Raw genomic sequence first — 26,721 nt, 5'->3', positions numbered from 1 at the left:
AATTCTCCTTCAACAAAACTATTTTTTTCTATTTCTTCAATACATGTTGTATATATCCATACATATGTAGTCCGCGCGACTGCGACATACTGCACTATCTTGATATATAAATATTTTCTAGCTCGTAAATAATGAATATTTAAAATGTCATAACCGGCATCATGTTATTATACCAATAATAGGCAAAGACTATGATTGTAAAAAAAAAGAACTGGCGAACATATTCGTTTTTTGTTGGCTTCGTTCGACACAAAGGTATTTGCATCGTAAAATATGTGTAAAACCTTTTTAGGCAACTTGTTTGACGAAAGAAGAGACATTTATTCACTTATCCGATTGAGTGGTGTAATTCGTTGATTGATTACGTCTACGATACATATGGAGTTAAAGTATGGAGTACAGCTATTCATTTTAAATAAACAATATCATGTAATAACGGAAAAAGCGCCATAATGGCATTTCGTAGAAGTAGAAATATTCCCCAGACTACATTGTTCCACCCTTTTAAAATCGCTTTGCATTTGTTGTCGATAACCACATGACAAAGTTGGAAAACTATCGACCCATAAGTCTCTTATCAACACTCTACAAGTTGTTCATGAAAATAGTTACGAAGAGGAACACCAAGAAGCTCGACTTCTACCAACCTGTTGAACAAGCTGCATTTAGATCAGGATTCAGCACAAACGACCACTTACATGTGATGAGAACGCTAATTGAGAAATGCAATGAATACAAGATTGCTGTGGTCTTGATATTCATAGACTTTGAAAAAGCTTTTGATTCAGTGGAAACCTGGTCGATATTGGACTCATTAGACGAGTGCAGAGTAGACTCAAGATACTCCAACACAATTCGATACGTTTATAAAAACGCTACGTCGTGTATAAAACTTCATAAAAGCACTGAAAAATTCAGAATCGGCCGAGGTGTACGACAGGGTGACACCACCTAAGTCACCTAAGTTATTCACATCGATTCTGGAGAGTGTTTTTAAGAAATTAGACTGGAGTGAAATGGGTATCAACATAAATGGAGAGTACCTGAGTAATCTCCGTTTCGCAGATGACATCTCCCTGATGGCAGCTGATCTATATCATGCGCAAATTATGTTGCAACAGCTGAATGAGGAGTCAAACAAAGTCGGCCTCAAGATGAATTTGTCAAAAACGAAAATCATGACAAACATTGACGACGACAGAGACATTAAAATCGGTGATACTGTCATTGAACGAGTCGACAGTTATGTGTACCTAGGTCACAAATTGAAGTTGGGTCTAGACAACCAAAGAAGTAAAACGTAGAATTGGTCTTGCATGGGCAGCGTTCGGAAAACTCAGGCTAATTTTCAAAAGCAAAATGAACAATAGTCTGAAACGTAAAGTGTTCGATACGTGTGTCCTTCCTGTGCTCACATATGGAGCGGAAACGTTAACGTTAACAAAAGCTTCCGAAAATAAATTAAGAGTGGCACAAAGAGCTATGGAACGAAGAATACTTGGAATTACGCTCAGAGATAGAATGACAAATCAATGGATTCGACAACAAACAAAAGTCGTTGATGTCATGGAAAGAATAGCATCTTTAAAGTGGAGCTGGGCGGGACATATTGCAAGAAGGACGGACGAACGTTGGACCAAAAAGATCATGAACTGGAGACCACCTAAAACACGACCTAGAGGTAGACCACCAGAGAGATGGAGTAATGGTATAAAGAGAATTGCAGGCGCAAATTGGCAACAAGTGGCAACTAATCGTTCGGAATGGAAAAGTATTGGGGAGGCCTACGTCCAGCAGTGGACAGAAACAGGCTGAAAAAGAAGAAGAAGAACCACATGACAATGTATAAACGATGAGCTCTCGCTAGAGTGCTATATATAGCAAATTATATGCCATAACAAATGAAGTAGCAGATCAAACAGTAGTCGACGAGGTAACAGATTCAATGAATTCGTATTTGTAGTAACTTTGTCCAAGGTAGTTGTTTTTCAAAGCGTCAGTTTTTTACATTTAGCGACTTATATGGAGACGAAAATCCTTTTGCAGGAAAATATTTTTTTTATTTTCTTGGACAGAGACTCTCCAAACTGTCAGATCAACAAAAAAACGATCGGGCCTTTTGGGCTTAGACAAGCATTTTGAATTGCACTGGTGTTAAAAAATTTGCATAATAATCAGATAAATGATAACAGATGGCACTGATGTGGCAACAATGCCATCTGGTATCATTTCTCTGATAATAATTTGAAAATGTGATTCAAATGGAAAACGGAGAATGAATTTGCTAGCAGTACCTTCTGCTATCAGTTCTGCAACTCGTTCAACAGCGTGCTCTGTATCGCTTATTTTAAAATAAAACAGTTTGACACATCAGAAGTGTACACTACACTTGTATTTTATCTAAAGCTCTCCAGCCAGATCTTACAGCACCAATTACCGAAAAAACGGTTGTTACCGCAGCAATTGCGTACAGTGAATATTCCACTTCAATCGAATCGAATGCACCATGGTCTGCACCATACGGATAGCCGAAACACAAACTTATCATACCGAAAACAAAACATAATAGCGCTACGAGATTGTGCAAGAACCGGCTAGTGACTGGCTTCATGTACGTGCGTAAATCATAGGCAAAATATGCCCACACTCCTTGCAGTATTGTCATAGCCAACAGTATCATCGAGATTAGACCTTAAAGAGTAATTCGTTTAATGCATTCTGACAAAACGGTGATCATGCATCTTGCATGCAAACCTGCAACAGAATGAATTGATAGATTTCCGTAGTGATTGGTGAAGTGGGGCGTTGTCCTTATAACGCTGATCAGTACATTTCCGGAGATTATGAAAATGGCACCGATCGTATGCAATATCCAGTGTAAATGTCTTTTCACTTTGTACGAAAGGAAATATGACCACGAATTTGGTGCGTAGTATACGAGTATTGCTTCGGCCATAAATACCTGGTAGCCGATAGTGCATAGCCATGCATGCAACGGAAATGTGTCATTCGTGCTTGGCCAATCATTTCGTACTTCCCGTATGAGGTAAAGAGTCATTACACAAGCAACGACCCCGTTTAAAATGTGGACAACCGTATTGAAATAGCTTTGCACTTTAAAGGATGTTGTGTAGTTTTTCGTTGGCCTTTTAGATTCGATTTCGGTTACTTTTTCTTCCTCGAAGTCCGTCCCATTTTCTGGCTCGATTTGTGTTACTTTTTCTGCTCCAAGTTCTACTTCAGTCATAGTTCAACAGATGTTGGGGACGTACACGAACAAACTGAAGTAAATCATTTCAAAACCGACCTGCAATAGCTTTATCTTATCATTTTGTAAATAACTCCAATTTATGATCTGCCTTATTCGAATCGGATGAGATTTTCCCAGCGTTGTGTAACAAGTATCGATCCATATCTCTAACCACAATCGACTACGGCTAATACCGTTCCTCGTTGTACAATTTTGGTTGGTCTGCCTCGTTTACGAGGCTAATCGTAGTCACAATTCCATACCTTAGTCGTTCGGGCCCAACATAGCAATACAAGCACTTTACAATGAATTAAATCCAATTCAATTTGTTGAAGATAAGTGTGTAATTACTCGATTATTTTCCACTATAAACTCGAATATTATAGATATGTGATTGTATATCAGAGACACGACAGATAAAAAAACCTGTCCGATAAGAGTGGACCACAACAATGCTATAGCCAAGCGAACAATAATCACAAATTTCATGAGTATTCAATATGTTTTGCACACGACCCCAATGAAGAGAGCCAGCTCAAAGCCAATTAAATGCCTCTGTTGTTTTAGTGCGAATTGTTGCAGACGGCACCAGCAATTTTAAACGAAATTTTGCTAGGGAGGTTGCGATTTTCACTCATGTATTCGACGTATAACTTGAAAATTATCGATTACAGTAAAAATTAGAATTTCCATTTATGCAAAAACGTGAGGTAAAGTTAACTTTACTGCACGGATCCAAAACTTTACCTCAAGTTTTTGAATAAAATACCTTACAATGGGGTAAATGATGGAAATGGTACTTCTTGTGCGAAATTTACCGATCGAGGCGACCAAACGACTCCAGTTATTTTCATGCAAAATAACCAAACGAAAACTATTTCACTCTCTTGCAAAAAGAATCTAACCGATTCCTGTCACCCACAGTCTGAGAACCTATCATAGACATAGCAATAGGTACCATTTCCATCTTTTGCCCCATTGGTAAGTAATGTACTATTAATATGTTTGATACAAAATCTTGTACTTCATTTAACATAAACGTTGAGATTAGAACTTTCAGCCCACGCGAAAATTGAACATTACATAGTCCCATGCGAAAATGATCGATTACATGTGGAATAATTTTGGTTCATTTTCGTGAATTTGTATCAATAATTTAACTTTTGTAAGTGGTAGGCAGTAAAACGGAATACATTGGATACTCATAATTGGGAATTCAATAATTCGGAAACAGATTCGTGATACTCGTGTATTTTGTGCAACTTGTTTCGGTAACTCTGAAACAAACTATACTAGGCAAACTCTAATCTTGTCGAAAAGCAGTGCCTATTTTAAGGAATTATAAGGAATTCCAAAAAAATCCATAAAATTTCCAATCATTCATTCATTTAAAAAATGTTGAATCTTAAGGAATTTTCTGGAATTTAATTCCCTAATATAGGCCCCGATTTTCGAAAAGTTTATATTTTGACTGTCCGAGCCGAAGGCGAGTTGCCAAAACAAGTTACAACAAAAAATACACGAGTTTACGAGTACCACGAATCTCCTTTAAGATGAACGAATTTTCCTAAAGAAAAGTAAGATATTTTATGCAACAAAGCAAGAAACCCGAACAAAAAAATTTGGCAGAACGACGTAATGTACTTTTTACCTCCCTAACGTCACACTGCGGTGTATAATATTGCTTACGTCACCGAGTGATAATAGTATATTACTGCACAAGGGAAGGAATTTGATATTTCGTATCCAGATGAGTAAAAGTGTCCGAGGGCTTTAGCCCATAATTTTTCTTTACAATGTAGGGAAAGACTTTTCCCTAGGGACGGAAAGTCCATTTTCCCTCCCTAGTAAAGAAAAAGCTTTTTTAGGCGCTAGATGCATAGATGTGACAATACACTTCGTGTGCCTAAAAATTATAGATGTACATGCCATACTAGGCATGGCTTATTCTTCAAAATCTGTCGATTTATCTTGAACGCACTGATTATTTTTGGATACTAATAAACGACCGATAAATTAATTCAAAACTACCGATAGAAAATAATAAATTATCGATAGACAAATTCACAAGTACCGATGAAAATATTCAAAACTACCGATAACTTTTTACCGATGCGAAAAAAAAGACTGCTCGCATACGGCGCAGTCAATAAAAAAACGATCTTTTCAATCAACAAATATTACAATAAATAAAAATCATCCGCTCTATTACTTCCTAAAGTTCCAAGAATACATGCCGCATTGCCTCTTTGTATAGCAATAGAAATTTTCTGCAACAGATAATCTTTGGAACGTGGCTCCCCTGATGCTCTCTTCATCAACGATCCCAACTTGTCAATAAATTTCCTTGTTTCTGGACCCATGCAACCTAATGATTCAAAGGCAAAATAAATAGTTTTCTTTAAGACGTATATAATGATTATGCTTAAATCTCTCCGCTTTATCTGCAATAGACCCTGCTTTCTTAGAGGATTCACTGATGTATGAAGGAGCCAAAGTATCACGTATTGTTACATCCCATAAAAGTGATTTTCCATGACTCCACGGAACTACTGTCATACCATCAGGTCTTTTACCGTCGTCTCTAGAAATACCAGGTGGTTGCAAAATATTGGGAAATCCTGCAGAGGAAAATGCATGACCAAAAACATTATTGACAGAATCGTGTTTAGCAATAATCCCTATCTTTAATTTGCACGATAAACCATGCAAACCGTCCTTCTTAACCACAGCACCACAATTACACTTGTACTCTTCACACAACTGGGATCCTAAACGAAGACCAACAGCAATTCTCGCTGCATTGTTATCTAATAGTAAACCTAGTTGACTCGATGGGACAACCTGCAGCCACTTTGAAGATTCTTTTGTAGATGACGCAAGTAGTCTAGCACGAGTAACAGGTTCACTAGAATCTAACATCTCGCTAAAACTGCTCCTAATTTTATCGATAAAAAATACTAAAGTACCGATAAACTGGTCGTTTTATCGATCATTTATCATTTACTATCGGTAGTTTATTACTTTCTATCTATCATTCATTATTTTTTATCGGTAGTTTATTACTTTTTATCGGTAATTCATTATTTTCTATCTGTAGTTTATTATCAGTCAAAAAACCCCTAAAGGGTAAATGTGACGCAAGGCCTTCATCTTACTTACAAAATAACTGATATCATTGTGCGCCGTACGCAAAAGTTTTATCAACAAAAAATTGACACAAAAAATTTGAGAAAGAAAATTTTACAAAAAGAAGTTTGCGTCACAAGTGGCACATGATTCGGTTTTCTTCCGTTTAAATTTCATGTCGAAAATAACCCAAATCCATCAAAAAATCCGATAGAAGTTAGGAAGTTTCAGAGGAATCATCTGTCGTCCCAAAATTTAGGAACCAACCTTGGAACACCTCTAGCTCCCAAAAACGCTTGCGTACCCCCATTTTTCCACAGTTTTCCGATCGAAAACAACAATTGACCATTAACGTTATGTATTATAAACTGCCGATAGAAAAAATAAAAGTACTGATAGAAAATTATGAATTACCGATAGAAAATAATGAACTACCGATAGAAAGTAATAAACTACCGATAGAAAATAATGAATGATCGATAGAACGTAATAAACTACCAATCGAAAATGATAAATGATCGATAAAACGACCAGTTTATCGGTACTTTAGTACTTTTTATCGGTAAAAAGTTATCGGTAGTTTTAAATATTTGTATCGGTACTTGTGAATTTCGCTATCGGTAATTTACTATTTTTTATCGGTAGCGAGTTTATTTAAAATAATATGAAAATGGGTGAGCTAGAATCTGTTTTTAAAATTGTTATTTCCTCCGAGGTGACATTAGACTATACCTGGGTGTTTTATATAGATTGCCTAAAAAAACCATTTATCACCGAGTTGCATACAACATTTTTCTCAAAAAAAAAAAAAAAAAAAAAATGGAAAAGCTCTACTCGCTCTACTTCTCGTCATTGAGTTGAGAAATAGTTTTTTGTGCTTGAAGACTGGAATTCGACGGATTTTGAGACTCAAACTATGATCGAAAAGTTCAATTTTTCTGTACTTCTCAGAGAGAGGTATTTCGGCCAAGAAAGTACTTTCTCGGCCGCACTCTCCTGTGGTCAACCTACGCAGATTTTGCAGTAGTTTGGAACTCGTGATGAAAGCGGAATTTTTAGGCCACGTAAGCTTTTCACCACTCGTAACGAAAAATACTATTTATATGTTCTTGAACGGTAAGGTACGGTACACCTTATACATTAAATAGATACATCATTTCCAACCTGACCTGATTTCACATACAAACTTGACTAAGCCCTAAAAACGACACAGCTAAATTATCGTATTCTAAACCTATCGTATAGTGCGACAAAAGCCACTGCTACTCACAACTCTCAATTAAAAGCGTAAAACATAATTCCAATCCGTTAAAAATGTTATTTTATTTGTACAGTTGCCCACATTTTCAGGAATTTCATTCTATGCGTATGGTGTTTTGAAATTCTTATGTCTATATACAACGCTCATATAAACATGCGAATCATCATTAAGTTGAAACGTAACGTTACATCCTCATTTGTCTTGAAGATTTAACTTCTAATAATTATTGACATGCACATTTCGAAAAGGTTTCTCTAAATATTGGTTTTGTAATTATGTTAAAACGTTCAATTACAAGTCGTGCTTTTTTCTCTCTCGACCTATGCAAACACGTGCTACATGCAGAGTCTAAATTTAAGTACTTCACATATAGGCATTGGATGATAATTACTTCGAAATTCAATGATAATAATTAGACGGAAAGAAGTATATTTTAACAGGCGATGTACTGGATGCACTTTGCGAAGAACACGAAAAATAAATAAATAAAACAAAACGAAAAATTTTATGTAATCAGCCTTGACTGAGCAAGTTATCTTTAATTCATGAACATCGGCAGAATGAAAATGTATATTAATATTAAGCTGCAGATAAAAGATATGCATGATGTGAATATTAAACACGAATTAGAAGAAAAATAGAATCAAATAAATACAACGAGAAATACCTTTGCATTAGACTGCATAAACATAATCTAGGCATTTGGAGACGGAGTGTATATATACAATAATATACGTATAAATGTATAGATATATAGAGACGGAATATGGATGGCTGTGTTGTTAGTTAGTTGTTTGTTTGTTGGTTTGATAGTATAATATGTTGTTGCATTACAGCTGGTTTTCTTAAATGGTAAATGTTATCTCAAAGATAAATCCAAATGAAATGGGAAACGAACTAAAAATAACATTAAATTCCAAACAATTTATTAAATGAAAAGAACCGCTATGATTCACCTGTATTTTATTGTATGTTTTCGCTGGAAGTGCAATTCATTGTCCACCATTCGAAGTGTTAACAGAAACTTATGTAATGTATGGCAAAAGGTTTTACAGTTGGAATTTAATTAATTTAATTTTGATAGGAAAATAACTCTAGTCTAATAGGTTCTGAAATTATAAGCTTCGGCTTATCATTTTTCAGACCAACAAATAGTTTTTTTATGTATTAATCAAGATCGCCTGACAACGCATATCATTGTCACAAAACACAAATGTATAATAATGGAGTAAAACAGGGTCGATAGACGATATTGACCCCTGGATACCGACTCATTTGTACATTTTGTCTAAAGGAACATTATCTAAAATAGTCTCTTGGAAGTTAGATTTATCAGTTTTGGACGACCAGTGAAGATTATCAAGAAAAAACAACCCCTCAACCTCAACTGTTTTAAACTGTTCGAAAAAATTTGAAGACGTATGCTTATAACAGTTTGCAACAGTTGAGACGGTGCTTTTCATCGATGACTTTCTTAATTTCCAAGATCCCTTGAAGAAATGAGTTGCTATCCAGAAGTCAGTATCTTCTAGCTATGGCCCTGGTAAAAGATTTTCCATCGCTTCGTTAAAAGCTAATAATAGATCCGGTAATCATAATTGTGAAATTTAAATTTCTAAACGTTTGCTTGTCATCTGTAAAAGATTCAACAAATTGTTGTCAAATTGAGTTCAGGAATTTACGGTCTACTTGAAGAACCAAGCAATTTCATCAGTAGAACTCGCTACAGATTCCATCAATGAACTGTAAACATAAAAAAATTCATCCGAAAATGAATTCTATACAGGCCATTGCTGGAATCCCTTAGCTCTTATTAAAGTTCCGTAAACTTTGCGTCAAAATAGATTCATGTGGTCTTGTTGTTTCACCTTGTCAAGGGGATGTATATAATTGCATAGAACCAAGCTATAATTTTCACTTTTAATAAGTACAGTCTCTATTGTATAATTTGCATATAATTCTGTTGGCTCAATTATGTGCCCTCCGCTCCTTTACCTGACAAAAAATCATTCTAAGCGGTCCCATTGGCAATTGACAATTTCAAACCAAATTATATGATTTCTACACCAATGAAAGTCTAGAACAGGTATGGTCGATCGGCGAATTCGTCTTAAACGCACTCACATTTTATGTCAAAATAATATGAAAATGAGTGCGTTTAAGTACGAAAATCAATTTTTTATGTCCTCCGGGCGGACAATAGACCACACTTGTTTTACACTTTCATTGTTCTACACGAACTCCGTTTGCTTTGCATAGAACTGACAAATGTCACATTATAAGTTGATCGAAAATCTAGTACTTCATAAATTTTGACAGACATTTCGCTTGATATAAAACCACATAACCAGAGTTTTTCGCTTATTTGTGTCATCACTGCCGATGGCAGATGGACAGATAAACTGAAAAAATGAATTCTGGTCTCACCCAGGCAGAGAAATTAACCAGGCAGTAGCGCTGATTTGACTAGGGACCTGAATAATCTAGTACTTCAATATTTTTTAGCGAATAAAATTTTTTATACAGTGTATTAGGTCCCTTATTTGACGTTTCGTAAATGAATCGCTCCTGCCTGGTTTATTTTACTCTGCCGTGGTCTCACTCAACTACGATTTTTTACAAAGCTTTTTTACAAGCTGTCTCAAAAAGTGTTGGTGGAATAGTAAACTTTCTTCCCGCGACCAAAATAACCATTAAAATTTAAAATATTGGTCGCCTTCGGCGAACCCAAATTTCACATGTTTCATGGTTTTACAAACAAATTGAAGATCTGATCTAAGTAATGACACAGACATGATAATGTATTGGATTGTATGTTAGTGTGTGGACGGAAAAATAAAAATTAAATTCTATCGTCTCGTCATTCTGTCACAAAGTATATAGAAATTCTTTTCTACATAAATTTCTAATGTACATTCACTCATAATTTCATATCCGATATACCTTTCTAAACGCGTCGAACGGAAACAATAATCGTTTAAATATAAGCCCATCGTAACTGCGAGTTGCATATTAATTACAAATTATGCCGGTCCAAAAGCAGAATTTAAAAAAAAAATGTTTCGAATTAAAAGTATGTGTTCCAGTCTATAGGTTATTATCACGTTGCGTTTTGAGTGATTTGAAAGTTACCATTTTGAAATGAAATTGATTTACTTGATTGAAGATTATAACAAAAATCTGATTTTTTTTTTCCTCATAGTTATGTAAGACGAAGCATTACTGAAAAAAAAATCTTTGAAAATATTTTCATTTGGAATTTCATAGTTTTGAAGTGAGCCAAAAATCTGTGCATGAAATGAATCATTTTTGCCTAATACTAAATGCACGAATTTTTCAAGACATTTGTCATTCAAATAAGATAAATCTAACGACTGCATTACGAAAAACCCAAAAAAAAAATCATTTCGCCATATGCGTCCTAATTCGGCTAAAAACTTCGGAATTATTCATATTTTTATGGAAGTTGTGATGCTCTTTGCACGAAATCCTATCAAGAAGTGAATGAAACGTTTACAGCGGAAAGAAATCCAAACTGCTAATCATCTGTTATCAACAACGGCAACAAAATGAGCGATCACCTCTTACAATCTTGCATGTATAGTAAAATGTATGTTAAATCAAATGAAGTAGTAGATGATCAAAGATTAGACACAATAAACAAAAGAGCAAAAGATTCAATGTAAACTTTTAACGATTCATTTGCTGTTTCCGAAAAGGTTAATCTCAGTTCAATTCAAATCCCGTGCCTTGTCGTTTATCACCACTTGTACAGTATGCAACGCTACATCCAAGAAATATTCTGAATTAAATTCAATTAACACATTTAATCGAATCTATAACGAGGTGTGAAAAGACAATACTGTTCACCAAAACATGTCATTAGGATCTCATGCATAACTATTTGTGAGCCAAACTTTACCTATAGATTGCTCTAAATCTAAAAGAGATTGCAGTTTTTCGAGAAGATGAGTCAAAGATAATAACAATTTCTCATACAGTAAAACACAGTCGGTTAGTTCCCCTACATCAGACTTCAAATTTGAAGGTTCGGTTCGTTCGGTTCCACAAAAATCGTGTACAGAACGGGCCGTACGTACTTATGACGACCGTAACACTGATCCAAGTACAAGATTTTTTAAGGGGAGTAGTCAAAATTTCTTATAAACATTAACTGTGTAAGGTTGGTATAATTCTACTGCTTCGCAATTTTATATATAAGGGGTCGATTTTCCGTTAAAAAATCTATTCTTGTGCTTAGTTCAGCGCTATGAAACTATTAATCGAATACTAAAATAAATGGCATGATGAGACGAACTTCCATAAAAAATAGAGCTAACCACAGCGATACCAAAAATTAAACAAAAGAAAATGAATTTTTAATTGTTTCGAGATGTTAATCACAATTTAAATCTTCAAGGATCGTAATTAGTCACGAAAAATTGCAATAATCGGAGTATCTGTTAACCTATAGTCTTGTTACTTGAATATCTAGAAAATCCTAACAGCAAATTGAACCATTTGATTCCCTTAAAATTACCTAAAATATATGCCCTAGATGAAGTCGGTGAGTCATCAACATTTTCTGCCACAATCTACATTTTTTTTTCAAATTCACACACAGAGAGTCCACATATTCATACAGTAAGGTCGGGTAGGAAGTTTTCTTAGCATGAAAAAATCTTTCATAACATAAAAGAATCTTCAAAACACTTGCTGTTTTGTAAAATAGAGTAGACCTTAAGTAGAGTAAAATGTTATTTGATCAACTGTGTTAATAAGTTGACGCCATAAACTATAACGAAACAAGAAAAAACACAGGCCTGTAAGTGCAAACTTTGTTAAGTAGTATGTTCGGTATGTTACACAATATTTTAAGCGAGATTATCAAACTTATTAGCAATTCATAATCATTGAATATAACTAGAAATTTCCATTCCACTTCTGTAAAAATCTACACTGCAATCTGCTATCAATAATGAGATGTTTCAATGTTGCAATATAAAATTTAAAGAAGAAGAATGGAAGAATATAGCGACACTTTTCGAAATTATCTGGCATGTAATAACCTAACTTTGTAGACTTTTATTCCTTGGCATCCATTCTAATATCCTCTGATCTCATTTCTGTTTTCGAGTTATGCTTTCGTATTTTTAACAATCACAAATTTATAACAAAATCATGACTATGTTGCGATAAATACGATAAAATCGACCAAACATTACACAGAGCAGAGATATGTTGGTTTTTTCTTTCTTCATTTCATTCATGCTGTTCTACCTATATGAACTCATAAATTTTCATAAAGTGATTTAATAGATCACTTTGTATAAAATTCGTTTCCTTTCAGAACCGTACAAAGTAATAAAATAAAATGAAACTTTAAACTGACATCGCATCATACTTTCTATAGATCATGATCACGATTAGAATTTATTATCATTAAACGGAATGGCGAGATCTCATCTTTGGAAAAAAATTTATTATTTTAAAATATTCTACTCCCAGAAGCTCCGATCCATCAAAATACACATTTTTATTTGCGGACACAAGTTTTCGGTCAGCAAATTTGTGGTCGGTGGAATTTTTGGTCTATGTGGTTTCGTCTGTTAGGAATCAATGGAAATAAAACCAAAATTGAACACTTGTCTTGTCCATTTTAGACATTATTTGTATGACGGGTCGTCTGTCAATGGAAGGGTCTAAATTCTTTGATGAACAATGGATGTCATTGATGGTCGTTCTCTTAGTCCTCAGTTGAGACATTATGTAAAATGTGGAATATAAATTGTGGAATGTGGAATATAAATTGTGGAATATGAATTTTGGAATGTGGAATATAATTTATGGAATATAAATTGTGGAATGTGGAATATAATTTGTGGAATATAAATTGTGGAATGTGGAATATAATTTGTGGAATATAAATTTTGGAATGTGGAATATAAATTTTGGAATGTGGAATATAATTTGTGGAATATAAATTGTGGAATGTGGAATATAATTTGTGAAATAGAAATTGTGGAATGTGAAATATAAATTGTGCAATAAGAATTGTGGAATTTGGAATCTAATTTGTAAAATGTGGAATAATTTTTGGACTGTGAAATATAAACGTTTGGAATGTGAAATTGGCTACGCAAAAAATCGTCCTATTAAACATGTATGTAAGGACAATATGTAGGCTTATCGCAATGAATTAATCATTAACTCTTCTACTTCTTTGTTCAAAGTGCTGTCTACCCCTTCATACAGAATCTATTACTTTACTGGTTTTAACATCAATTTTTCTATATTACCACACAGTACCTAGAGACATCGCCTATTTTCGTCGACGTTGTCGATAACATATGAATGGCAGTAGTTTCGAAATATAAAAAAAATTAAATTCAATTACTGTCCGAAAAGTACATGCTATTACATTTCCATCATATTTTTTTTTCTGTTGCATTAACTTATTTTTTCTGCTCTTGAAATATTTCGATGTAATGCGAAATGCCCATTACATGTTAAAACTTAATGATTTGTTTGTGTATGCCTTCATTTGAAACCACTGTTAACCGTATTTTCTTCTTTGCTCATTTTTTGTTACTTCCACATTTCTTAATTAGAATATAAATTACACGATTTATTATATTATTATATAGATCGTGAATTTATTCTACATCATATGGTACACACAATATAATAAGTGAATTTCTTTTAGATATGCCTTGGATGGATGTATATATATGGTTCTTCATAATTCTTTTTTTTTGCTGCCACAGAAAGAAGAGGAAAAAAACGTTCGAACATTTCTATTTTTATATATAGAAGTTCCAGTATACAGTGTATGTGAATATATACTGTAATGTAGGTAAAACACTCATATAGATACCCAAAACAATTACATGGCATGAGAGAAAATTCATCTTCTTTATAGCATAATAACCGGTTCAAAAACCTAATTGTTTTTTTAACGATTCTCATGAATTAATTAGAAATATGTAGTTCAAGTTGTTCGAGTTAGACAAAATATCTTATTGTGTTAAACACATACAACATTCGTAATCTCATGTTGACGATGAAAAATAACTTCCTTGAACGTACAAAAATTATCAAATTTTACATAAACTAGCAATGTAAATAATTAGTAAGCCAAAATTGCTAAAGAATTTGCGGCAATATTTTCTGCAAGACACGTTTAGATCTGTTTCTGTTACTATTTCGATTAACATTTAAGACGAAAAATATTGTTTCATTAGCATCGTGTATCGCTTGTTATCATTCATTTTGCTATTGAAGATACCGAGAAATCGATTCATGTTTCATTTTACGGTTCGTAATAAATCCATCGGTAATATGAGAATCACATCCAATGATTGTTAGACATGGATTTATGTAATAAGATGATTTTAATTGACAAACAAAAATATTTTGTTTCCAATTACAATCACGTAACAGGGAGAAGGAGCTGCCATATCTATCAGCAGCATCTTAGGTTTTACCTAGAGACAGATGAAATTACCGGTTAAATGTAAAATTTGTGGATCAGATTTTGTCAGTCATGTAAATCTGTGGAAAATATGGATTCCATCAATGTCTGAGGCCGTTACCACTGGAGGCTAGTGTATCATTACCTGATGTGTACTAGGAGCACAGGTGCCAAATGTTACTTCTGTAGTTACGAAGTAAACCCATCATCTATCGCACTATGGCCTGAACAGAAGACGAGCTTGACGATACATGTAATCGATGGAAATCAGCTAATGAGTCACGATTCCCTCTAAACTTTTACAGACGGCAATTTCATCTGTTAACTACCCGACAACAGAGTGGGTAATGTCATTTTTATGACGAAATCTGTACTAGGTGGCTCTGCTAGGTGTAGTGAAGTATATATCTGTTGAAAGGAAAATATATGACAATCACCAGTATAAGTGCTGGCCTCTGTGAAAAGTTAATTGAGATACTATCGTAGGAGTTTTGATCGCGTTATTAATAAGCAAAGTTCTACTCGAACAGTCCTTTAATGGTTTTCCCCATAAGTTGATAGTTGCATAGCATAACATAGGTGTCATTTTAGTGGAAAATTAAACTGTTTTTTGAAAAACATTCTTATTTTCTTGAATTTTTCGACATCTTTCTTAATTTTCCTAAAAAATTATTTTGGGAAAACTTGGAAAAATTTAGGAAAATTCTGAAAAATTTCGAAAAAGTATGGGAAACCACAGGAAAACGTTTTCCAAAAAAAACAGGTGACAGGTTAACCTGACACATACGGCCATTCATCTGTTATCGATAACGACGACAAAAATAATGACAAGGTCTGGGTGATATGGTCCTTTATATAGTAAAATGCATGTCAAAAAAATTGAAGTACAAGATTTGAAAAACAGATTAAAGCTACTTTGATCGATGGAAGTACATAATCTGCGGCAAAACTCAGAAAGAAAAAAGAAATTTGTCTTGAGCTATTCCGACAACCTGAATATTCACTAATCAGCTCACAAAAAATTGAAATTGTCACAGTCGGTTAAGGCCGGTCATTGGGAAATGACAGGACAGTTTTCCGAAAATAGAATGAATGTTTGCTGTGTTCACTTCGGCTGTAAAATATTTTCATTCGTCGGACATAAAGTGTCGGACATATTATAAAAATCATCAAACAGTTGACAAAAGGTAGCGTATACAGTTAATAATGCTCATCGACCATTTTTTAAAGCTTTACGAGAGCTCAGCGGACATTCTTTCAACGATGGGAGAGCATTTATTAAAAATTTAGCCTCTCGTAAGACTGCACTGAGCGTAAATAAATGTTCGTTCCTCTTTAGTAAGCTAAGAAGACTTCGCAAAGTCTAATTATGCCACCTCTTTGAATGAAAATATCGGCTGAGTTCTAATAACTCTTCGCTGAGCTCTTATGATTCTTCGCTGAGCTTTAACAAACCTCCGCTGAGCTCTAATAATTCTCCGCTTGGCTTCAGGAAGTGTCCGTTAGGCCTAAGCAAGTTGCAGGAAGGCTTAATGGAGCAAATCGGACACTCAGCGGAGATCTGCCAAAGCTAAGTGGAGTCTTATTAAATCATAGCAACAATTATTAGGTATCCGCTGATGCTTATTGAGTGTTCGCTTAGCTTCATTGCCATACTACAACGTGCTAAGGTCTGACGGACTCTTACTGAAGCCTAGCTGAGAATTATTAGAGCTCATTAGAGGTTTGTCAAAGCTTAGCGGAGAATATTAGACCTCAGCGGAGGTTTGTTAAAGCTCAGCGGAGAATTATTCGGCCTCAGCCGATATTTTTATTCAAAGAGTTGACATAATTGGACTCAGCGAAGTCTTGTTAGCTTACTAAAGAAGTGGGAGAGGTTACAATTTTAATAAATGTCTACCATCGTTGAAGTGTCGGACACTTTTTTGAATGAAAATATTTTACCGCCGAAGTGAACACAGCAAACATTCATTCTAGTACTTATAATAGCGGAGTGTCACAGTTGTGTCGAAATATTTCCTGTGTTTTTGTCGCGACAAAACAAAAAAAAACTTTTTGTTTTTGCATCGAGTAAAAAGTGTTTAGTGTTCAAATATGCCTTGGCGACCTAAAGAGACTTTGTCCGAATACAATGGAAAGCATAAGACGTAAGTCTCTTTAAATTTTTTCGGTGAATTTTTGTGATAGAATTTTCCATACATTTTCGGGAAACTGTCCTGTCATTTCCCAATGACGGGCCTTAAAAGTATGATGAGATCAGTATAGAAAACGTTGAAAATTCAAAAATTGTATATTTGAAGTACTAGACTTTGAGTAGCCATCTAAATTACTGCACATTTTCGGTGCATACTTTAGACCATGTTTTTACTGAGAATGAAGAGTTGCATCGTTTAAAAAAACACGAAAATATCGGTCGTGGAACATTACGACATATATAATTCCCTAAAATTAATATTTTACTTACTCAGGTGATTTTGTGGTGATTTTAATCCTCCGTTTTGTCTGTATCCAGTTGGCATCTTTTTCTATTTTTCTATTATGTTATCAACACTTCACTTATACAGTTATGTCCTGTCGAACAGTTCAATGAATATTCATTTTTAACTTCCACAGTCACACTACACACAACCGTTAAGAATTGTCTCCTATTTTTTATCGGCTAACGCATTTTTTGTGTTCATTTTCATCATAATTCATCTAATTGGCGTACATCGATTGAAGGTTTTTTTTTGATTATTATTTTTTTGTTATTGTAATGAAATTAACATATGTGATATTCAAATTACCCGCTGATTTTTTAATATCTTGAACCACAGTTATTTTTTAATAATAATTTGTTGTTTTTTTTGGGAGAACAATAAATAATAAAATTATTGCAAAATAACGACAATAATTCAACCCAACCATCATTCAAGTTCAGTTACCTATTTCTAACTATGAAGAATTTATTAGAGGTTTTTTTGTTGCCTTCCTTATTATATTGAGTGTATCTTATATAAAGTTGGATTGAAATTACACCTATATGACGAAAATCAATCATAAGAACAACTGCTATTTTTGTAATTCAAGCGGAACAATCCGATAAAACTGATCATCATAAGGCATTTTTTTGAGTGAATTGTTGGAGTTGTTGTTGTTGGTTTTTTTTGTATTGTTAGACTATATATATTTCAAGTCATTCGTCATAGTCGCTTAACTATATATTCATTTTGCATGCAAACCTAAAAGTTGGGTGAGCAAAAAAATAAATCATTTAATATAATTTGCTTTGTATATCGAATGGTTTTGGTTTCTGTTAATGTATACAAACAACATTGTTAAGTTTATTAGATTTCTAAAAAAAAGAGAAAAAATTTATAGCAGAAAATTGAAAATTTCTTCAGATAAGTGATGTGCTTCAACACAACACCATATTGAATACTACACTTTATTCGCAATAATAATACAAAAAAAAAGATAGAAAAGTTCAAGGAACTAAAACATATTATTGTTACACTGTCGAATAAACCACATCAGTTTTTAGATTTTTATTTTAACCCATAATGTACGTTATGTAATACATATATCTACGAACGGTGTTACTACCTTTTTGTATTATATATAAATATTCTGCTGGTGTGGGCATTGCAGCGCATTAAATACTATATTTTTGTTGTGTGCCAAAGAAGCATAAAGCATAATGATCGCTTTAATTATTTAATCATGATACGGCGTATATTTTCAATTAAAATTATTTCAAACGTTATTCAGTAGTCACATAAAAGCATTTCTTTCAATTTTAAAGTTAAAGAAAAAAAAACATAAAGAAACAGTTCAGAATGTAGCAGATGCTACGACTTTACGGCCCCGTACGAGCCCATATAGCACGAATTTAATGTGAGTGCTTGCGTAGATCCTACGTAATATACTAGGGGTCGTTCTCACTAAGTGCAAATAGTGCAAAATGTACACATATTGCTGTAAAATATCAGAGAACTGATAACAGATGGCGTTGCTGTCGCATCACTAGTAGCAACGCCATCTATTATCATTTCTCTTGAAAATATTTACAAAACTATGGCGCCATTAAGAGAATCTGTACGAAGTGCTGCAATTTATGAAATAAAACTAAAAATCAAAAAACTAAACACTTTTCCAGCATAGGTCATTTTAGGTCATTTTTGTTATAGACAAAGTACATTTCGTACCAAGGACTAAAAGTCTTTTTTAGCGTGTTTCGCCTTCGGCTCTGTCTGGAATCGAATACGCTAAAAAAGACTTTTAGTCCGTGGTACGAATAGTATTTTTCATATTAGGCCCCTTAGGCCCCTTCGGGTCCTAGGTATGAAAAAAATTATAACTGTCCCTTCGGAGCCAATTCTCCATGGGCCATACTTAAATTTACTAGATTTACATGCAAAAACATGCTAGTAGCACTTCTGTGTCCAGCTGCTAAAATAACGCATCGTATTTGTGTCTCTGCTTTTGGGAAGCTTTGAGCTTCCTTCCACTGAAATCTTCCGAAAATATATTTGAAATCTGCACTCAAGTTATGTCTTTTACACTGTAAAATTTACAGACAGTTATTTTTGAGAAAGTGGTATCTACAGGCCGGTCTAAGCGTATGCCTTTGCTCTTACTAGCCTATATGACTATGGGGTTTCACACTATGTGATGACTATTTGTGAAAAAACATTTTTCATATTTTCCAACATTTTTTCGACTTTTCCTCCATTTTTTGATTTCTTCCAAATAAATGTTTTTTTGGGAAAATTAAGGAAGATTCAAGAAAATATGAGAAATGTGTTCCCTGCATATAGTAACCATTAGTACCATTCGTACTGGTCTAAAAATTATTTTAATTATTAAATCAAAAATCAATTCGGCGAACAAAATGCAAGGATCCCGGGATCCATACAAGGATTATAAATCAATCGCCCGATACTCTTCCTGTTTAATTTATGGCCGTTTCTGGAACTGCCAAGTTCATCCATATCAGAACAATTCCTTAAAAATGCTAAGTGGAAACGAGTTTTTATTTAACAGTTTTTGGAATGACATTAATTAAACAAACTTTTGGATTGAAGAAAAATGTTTGACTCGATTAATATGCGTCAATGTAATTAAAATAATGTAAAGTTTATTCAAATTTCGATTATAATTCTCGTAGAGAAAAAACAACGAATTGTATAATCAACCAATTAGTAACTTCAATTTTATCGATATCGTTTGTGAGCGTGGGTGTCAACAAAGGAAACCTTTTCATTATTTTCGGATTAATCAAATTGTTTGACACTCTTACTCTAGCAAATTACCGAATGGATGAATGCTTTTGAAAATGAGGTATTTCTATCCAACTGATATCGGTGGAGTATCAAACGGCTGTAATAGAGCAGCAATTACGACGAACCTTCTTGTGGGTGAAGTTATATCACAACTTACAACTCACTCAAGAAAACATACTGTTTCAAGCTCCAGAAATTTTTTAACCTGTTACAGACGGCAAGCATACGAACAGTATTATTATCGGGTCTATTACTTCCATCGATCATAGTATTTTTAATCTGTCGATTTCAAATCTTGTACTTCAATTTTTTGAACATGCATTTAACATGTACATACATACATAACGGACCATATTACTTAGATCTTGTCATTATTTTTGTCGTCTTTATCGATAACAGATGAATAGCGGTATGTAATAGATTAAAGTTTTTATCAATGCGCTATTTTATAGTTAAAATTCTTGAAAGTCCTGGAAAGTACTGGTCGTCGCTTCAATTGATTTTTTTTTCTGAGAAATTCTTTTAAAAACAGCCTGCCGAAATCGGACTCATTTTCCAGTGGAATTTTTTATATGTGAAAGGTTTAATCATTTTCGTTTCTTTCGACCTCAATATCAGGGCTTATTTTGGAGAATTTTAATTCCGAAAAATTCTGAAAAAATTCAAAAAAATTTCTGAAAAAAGTTCCGAAAACAATTCTTCCGAATTTTTCGGAATTTTTTCGGATATTTTCTCAACTTTCAGAATTTTTCGGAATTAAAATTCTTCAAAATAAGCCCTGCTCAATATAGATCTCCACATATTTTTCTACGATTTACGTAACATTGCCAAATAATATTCAAAGTTTTCGTTCCACCAGATGGAATTTTTAACCTTTCACAAGCAAACAATAACCGTCTTTCGATCTAGGCTTTTTATAAACAACAATGTACAATGTAACAATGTAACAATGTAACACAATCTATTACTTCATTAGGGTTAACATGGAATTGATCAGACCATAAGTGATATTTCATAACCAGACTACCGATATCGGACAGAAGGTATTCCACCCTAGAAATTAAAATCCAATAAAAAAAACCTCGACTCTTGTGTGTCTTGAAGACCGAAAAGATTCACTTTTCTTATGGAAATTTCTCCAGATATGCTAAACGTACAGGTTCGTATGTGGTGTATATGGATAATTACATGTTCTTTCAGGGGAAATAAGGTCTTATGGAGGCTTGGAAGCATCGACGAAGAATTATGAGCACTTAGACACATCAACTTCTCATAGTTCATATTAGATACAATAAGACCATAATTTCCCAGGAAGTGTATGAAATTACCGTTCTAATGACGCTCCACACGACCATTTATGTTTTTTGTACATCGAGAAATTTTCATAAGAGAAACACATATTTTCGGTGGACTTTGAGGATTTTAATTTTTTTTTTTTTGAAAGTGGTAGTTGCTTTCAGGGTAGAATACCTTTCTTGACACATATAAAACAAAAGTCCACTGGAAAATGCCTTCGACTTCCATTGGATCCCTCATGGTCGCTTCAAAATACAAGTTAAGCCTGATGAAGTAATAGATGTAGCTTAAATGTTTACAAAAATCCTAGACCAAAAGAAGTAGCAGACGGCTATTGATTGCTGGCGAACCATTAAGAATTCCATCTGGTGACAACCAAATCTTTAAAAATTCCTCGATAATGTTTCGTAAATCGTAGAAAAATATGTGGAGGTCTATATGGACTATGGAGGTCCACGCTCGAACGAAACGAAAATGATTAAATTTCGATTAAATCATAAATGGTGCAACCTATATATATTTTACAATACGGACAGTCTAAATCTGACTTCCCCGGCACACCAATAAATTATTCAGTTGGAATGTTCAAAATAATAATAAGTACAAAAAAAGGCAACAATCTTATACAACGAATTTTTTTTTTGTTCAGATCGTTCGTTCGTTCATATTTCATTGTTATAAATTCCATATTCCATTTGAAGTCGATATTATCTTCATCATTACATTATACCAAACCTACTATTATAAGATAAATTTTCGTTCCGAGAGGTTCAGCGAATGTAAATAGAAATTACACAACAAATGGACATTTTCGTTTCATGAGTATATATGAATAACACATCTTCTCTCAATACGAAAAACCCATTCGAAAGCACTTCCACTTTATCTTATGGGATTGTTTTAATTCAATTTTTCTATTTATTTTTATTAGGTTTTTATACTCCAAAAAACTGACAAATGGCCACAGTCAGCGACAAAATTCTATTTAAATTTGTCAAACATTTTAAACAACAAAACATCACCATGAGTAAAACTGAATGTTGAAACGAAATTTCGGTCGTTGTTGCATTCATTTAATACTCTACTGGTCCATTCAGTTAATATTTTATCTATTCCCAGCAATTCCGTGCGTTTTAACTTAACAACAAAATTGTGTCTTATGGACATTTGCACTTTACACACAATTCATACCGTCCGTACCGTAATCCAATTTTGTAATTAAAATTTTTGTGTGTGATTTACAACAATCTCGTGAATGTGGTAAGTAAGTAACCAGAATATGTTAGAGAAATAAACAAAAAAAAAACTACAAAATTGACTGCGCGCACGGCAATCATGCACATATATTATCCACACACACAACAGTGTAGTTATCGCTTCAAAGACTTCAAACGAACTGATGAGACTGAATTGAAAATTCAGCGCAAATGGATTTAACAATTTTCTCCTCTATTCTATCATTTTTGTATATAATTCTTTCGATTGACTCACGCTCACCTTAAAAGACAGGTATGTACTTGTAAAATATATATGTACGCGGAGTGGAGAGCTCATTCAGTTATTACGAATGCACTCGTTATTGTTATTATAGACGAATTATTGTTGAAGCAGACGAATGTCCAGACTTTGTTACGAAGAGGTTTTGGCTTGTCTAATTTGTGTGGTGGGAATGAGTATCGTGCTCTTTGGTATATTCACCTGGTTTGAGGAGAATGTTTGGTATGAATGATAAGTAACTGAAATTCTTTTCGTTTTTTTTTTCGTTTTTCCTAGGAAATTTATCAATAGAGTAAATATATGTTGGAGTATCTATATGGATGTAATGAGAACGTCATTATCAAATAGGTCGGAAAGACGACATTTTATGCTAAGAGAATTATTTGAGTCTAGGTCGAAGATTTTGATTTTTCTTAATGTTATTTTTATTTTTATTTTATTTTTCAACGTTTTACGACCAACTAACAGGCCGAAGCCCAATAGCAAGTCAGTCGAACATAAGTTAAAACTAAAATCATACAAATCAGTTAACAGAGAATAGAATAATCCGATACAACAAGCCAAAAATCGCATTTCAAAAAAGAAAGATTAGTTACAAAAGAAGACGTTTCACCATTCAAAATTCAAAGTAGTCTCGGACCAGCTTTTTGTAGGAGTGCAGGGTCGATCCAGTAACCTCCAGTTCACGGAAATAGACATCATGGTTCAGTTGAATTCTGTTCAGTGGAGCATTCCTTTGGTAGTTTGCCGTCATTTTCGGTAGGTAAAATGTCGATCCTTGTCTCGTCGACCTCGTTGGACGGTGGAATGAAAGCATGCGGCAGAGCGGCGTATCAACGTGATTGTGGACACTTTTGTACAGCATAATTTCATCATTTTCTAATCGTCGGGTCTCGAGTGAATGCATCTTCAAATGTTTAAGTCTTTGATCATATTCGGGACGGGGATGAGCAATGCGAAATTTGTAATACAGCAACCTTGTAAATTTTTTTTGAACTCTCTCGATTTGGTCACACGCATTGGCATAGAAGGGGTTCCAGACCGTCGAGCAGTATTCAAGTCGGCTCCTGGCTAGTGATGCAAAAAGTAGACGCATTGTAGATTCCTTTGAGAAGTACTTTCCACAACGGAAAATAAATCCAATCAATGTGGTTCATAAACGACAGCTTATCATCAATGATAACTCCAAGATCTTTTTTAAAGTCTACCCTCTTCAACACTTGGTTCTCAACGTTGTACTGGAACAGCACTTTGTTCCGGCTATGGGTCGTCGACATCACTGCACACTTATCAATGTTGAGGAACATATTGTTACTTTTACACCAATCAACTACCTTCGTGACATCATCTTGGAGTAGCTGACAGTCGTATACACCGTTAATAGCCCTATATAGTTTTAAGTCATCCGCGAAGCCAGAGCAAGACGTGAGCGATGCCATCAGGTTGTTTATAAAGATTGTGGTAAGTCTTTCTAGAATATTTTAACACCACGCTTAAGTAGGTAAGAAACTGATTCTAGTAAGGATTGTGGTCAAGTTGAGTCCTTGAAGTCCTTTAATTTTCAGTATTTAATGCTGCATCCACAATAGACGGATTACACCTTTTTTAGCTCAGTACGAACCATATAAGGATCTGTAGATCGTGAGTGGGCGCTAGAAGTTAAAGGCTGCTTTGTACCATTTGACTTTGTCAATTATTTGTAAAATAAATGAATAACGAACAGAATGTGGTCAATTTTCTTTTTTTTGAATTTGTGCCTCCGGACACAGGCACCTACTCGGCTGTAAGTCCTTTTTGTTAATTTTTGAAAAGGCACTTCGTACGGTAGACTTATACGGGTAATGGAGTCAAAAGTATGTATTAGGGTTAAGACACACCAAGTTTACGGACGCACTAGGATCACCTAACGCAATAGATATATGGATACGTGTACTACGTCCTCCACTTGTTTTAAAGTATACTTTCAGTAAAACAATTAATTTATTTTAATAATTCCAGTTTTGAATTCATTGATGACAAAAAAAATTGTATTTGTTCACGATAATAAACTAGTAGGGTGTAACGATCTGAGTTTATCATATTTTTTTTAAATTTTAAATGGCTTATTCTAAAATCAATTAAGGTCTGATCTAATTTTTTTTTAATAACCTGAACGAAAAAACCGTGGGCCGTCATTAAATCTATTACTTCTGTTGTCTAGATTTCGACACAAAGTCTTTTAGTTCAAAGTTTTAAGATAAGTGTTTCTATATAAGCAAATAATAGCCAGATCTGATCGTTTTTTTGTCGTCGCTTTCGATAACAGATGGGAATCTAAATCAGCCAGAATTCCCTCTGTGAATTCTTTTTTTTTTGCTAAATATCATATACTAGGAATCACGTAATTGACTAAGGAACGTCGAAGACTTTTAAAACTACAAAAATGTGTTTTCTAAAAATTTTCATGAAATGTCCAATCTTTTATATTTAGATATCAAACTTGTTATGCCAAACCGAATCTTGTCCTTCAATCCAAATCTATCTATTCACTAAACATGCGTTACCACCTTGGTTACCAAACTATGACACTTACTGGTGTTTATGTAACGGTTATATCACATGTGGAATGCACAGTATGCACTGAAGTGAAATTGTGCTCTCGAAATTAAAGAATCGTAAAACTTACTGCAGCAACACACACAGCAACGCGAAAGAGTCCTAATTCAAATCTATTCTTTGCTCTTCTGCCACATTTGACAGTAAAACAAAGGATAAATTTGAATGAGGTCTCTTTCGCCTTGCTATGTGTAGCTGGAGTTAATGTCTTATTGCCACCACCTTTTTGATGACTTTCCACCAATTGAAAAATTGATTTCCTAAATCTGGGATTTTTTTAGCAAAAGGAAAATTTAGGAAGTTTTCAGCTTGGTTTTGGAAAATTTTTGCAAATCAATTTTCTATAAATAGGCTCTGGCCATGATCGAGTGATTCAGCAAGTAACACTTTCCGTCACTAGTTTTTTTTAGTTTTAATGAAATAATAAATTATCGATAAACCTTGCCTCAAGGTGGTACTATATTTCAACCCAGGTGTCTTGAGACTTAACTTATGACACTGATCGATTTTTTACGTGTCAATATAACTCACGAGGAATAAACGTTTTCATGCAATTTTTCATTTACAATTTTCTTCCTGGAGCGACCTCAGATCGTCCATTTAAAAATGTAATTACCAAATTGCTGCACCCTAAACATTAAAATTTGTTATTTAAAAATTCATAAATTATTCATAAACAATAGCTTCAAATTTTGCTGCTCAATCGAGCATATCGTCAATCTTCATTCACTTTATATTCGTGTGTGACTCATCATCCAGAAGATTCATACATTTGTGATCTATACGTCTGCTAACCATATGCTGTACGGTGTAATATGAATGCTTAAAAAGTGCAAACCTACCCCACGATTCACTTTATTTAGGTCATGATGTTTTATGCATTCAACTAAAAGCGCACATATAGTGTGATATTGAACTTGAAATCTCTGTTGGTGTTGGTGTTCGTCAGCTTTCC

The 26,721-nt window shown here is 34.0% G+C and overlaps 2 protein-coding genes across 4 annotated transcripts in view; both read right to left on the bottom strand.

Moving 5' to 3' along the window:
* Positions 1–23,060, bottom strand: part of LOC119085127 (calpain-11-like) — a 42,280-nt gene extending 19,220 nt beyond the window's left edge. Inside the window, exons 1-2 of one of the 3 annotated variants that reach the window (XM_037195395.1) lie at positions 22,697–23,060; positions 17,579–17,811 (exon numbers count right to left, since the gene is read on the bottom strand). In XM_037195395.1, coding sequence (XP_037051290.1) covers positions 17,579–17,633 — 55 coding nt within the window. In that variant the 5' untranslated portion in view covers positions 17,634–17,811; positions 22,697–23,060. The remainder of the gene's footprint in view (positions 1–17,578; positions 17,812–22,696) is intronic. The other 2 variants (XM_037195396.1, XM_037195397.1) reach the window with 2 other exon arrangements.
* LOC119085128 lies at positions 2,368–3,285 on the bottom strand. Its single transcript, XM_037195398.1, has 2 exons — positions 2,755–3,285; positions 2,368–2,691 (listed from the first exon to the last, which is right to left on the bottom strand). The coding sequence occupies exons 1-2, from the start codon at positions 3,245–3,247 to the stop codon at positions 2,384–2,386; spliced, it is 801 nt and encodes a 266-aa protein (XP_037051293.1). The 5' UTR covers positions 3,248–3,285; the 3' UTR covers positions 2,368–2,383.
* Positions 23,061–26,721: the final 3,661 nt, after the last annotated feature.

This window comes from Bradysia coprophila, unplaced genomic scaffold (assembly GCF_014529535.1).
Source record: "Bradysia coprophila strain Holo2 unplaced genomic scaffold, BU_Bcop_v1 contig_94, whole genome shotgun sequence".
In the NCBI taxonomy this organism is placed as follows: domain Eukaryota; kingdom Metazoa; phylum Arthropoda; class Insecta; order Diptera; family Sciaridae; genus Bradysia; species Bradysia coprophila.
Note: the sequence above shows the minus strand (reverse complement) of the source record. Positions and strands in the feature narration are given on the sequence as shown.

Excerpts from the sequence above, each read along its gene's own strand:
- LOC119085128 (XM_037195398.1), bottom strand. The coding sequence starts at position 3,247 with ATGACTGAAGTAGAACTTGGAGCAGAAAAAGTAACACAAATCGAGCCA. Across the intron at positions 2,692-2,754 it reads ATCAATTCATTCTGTTGCAG|GTCTAATCTCGATGATACTG; the intron begins GTTTGCATGCAA and ends TTACTCTTTAAG.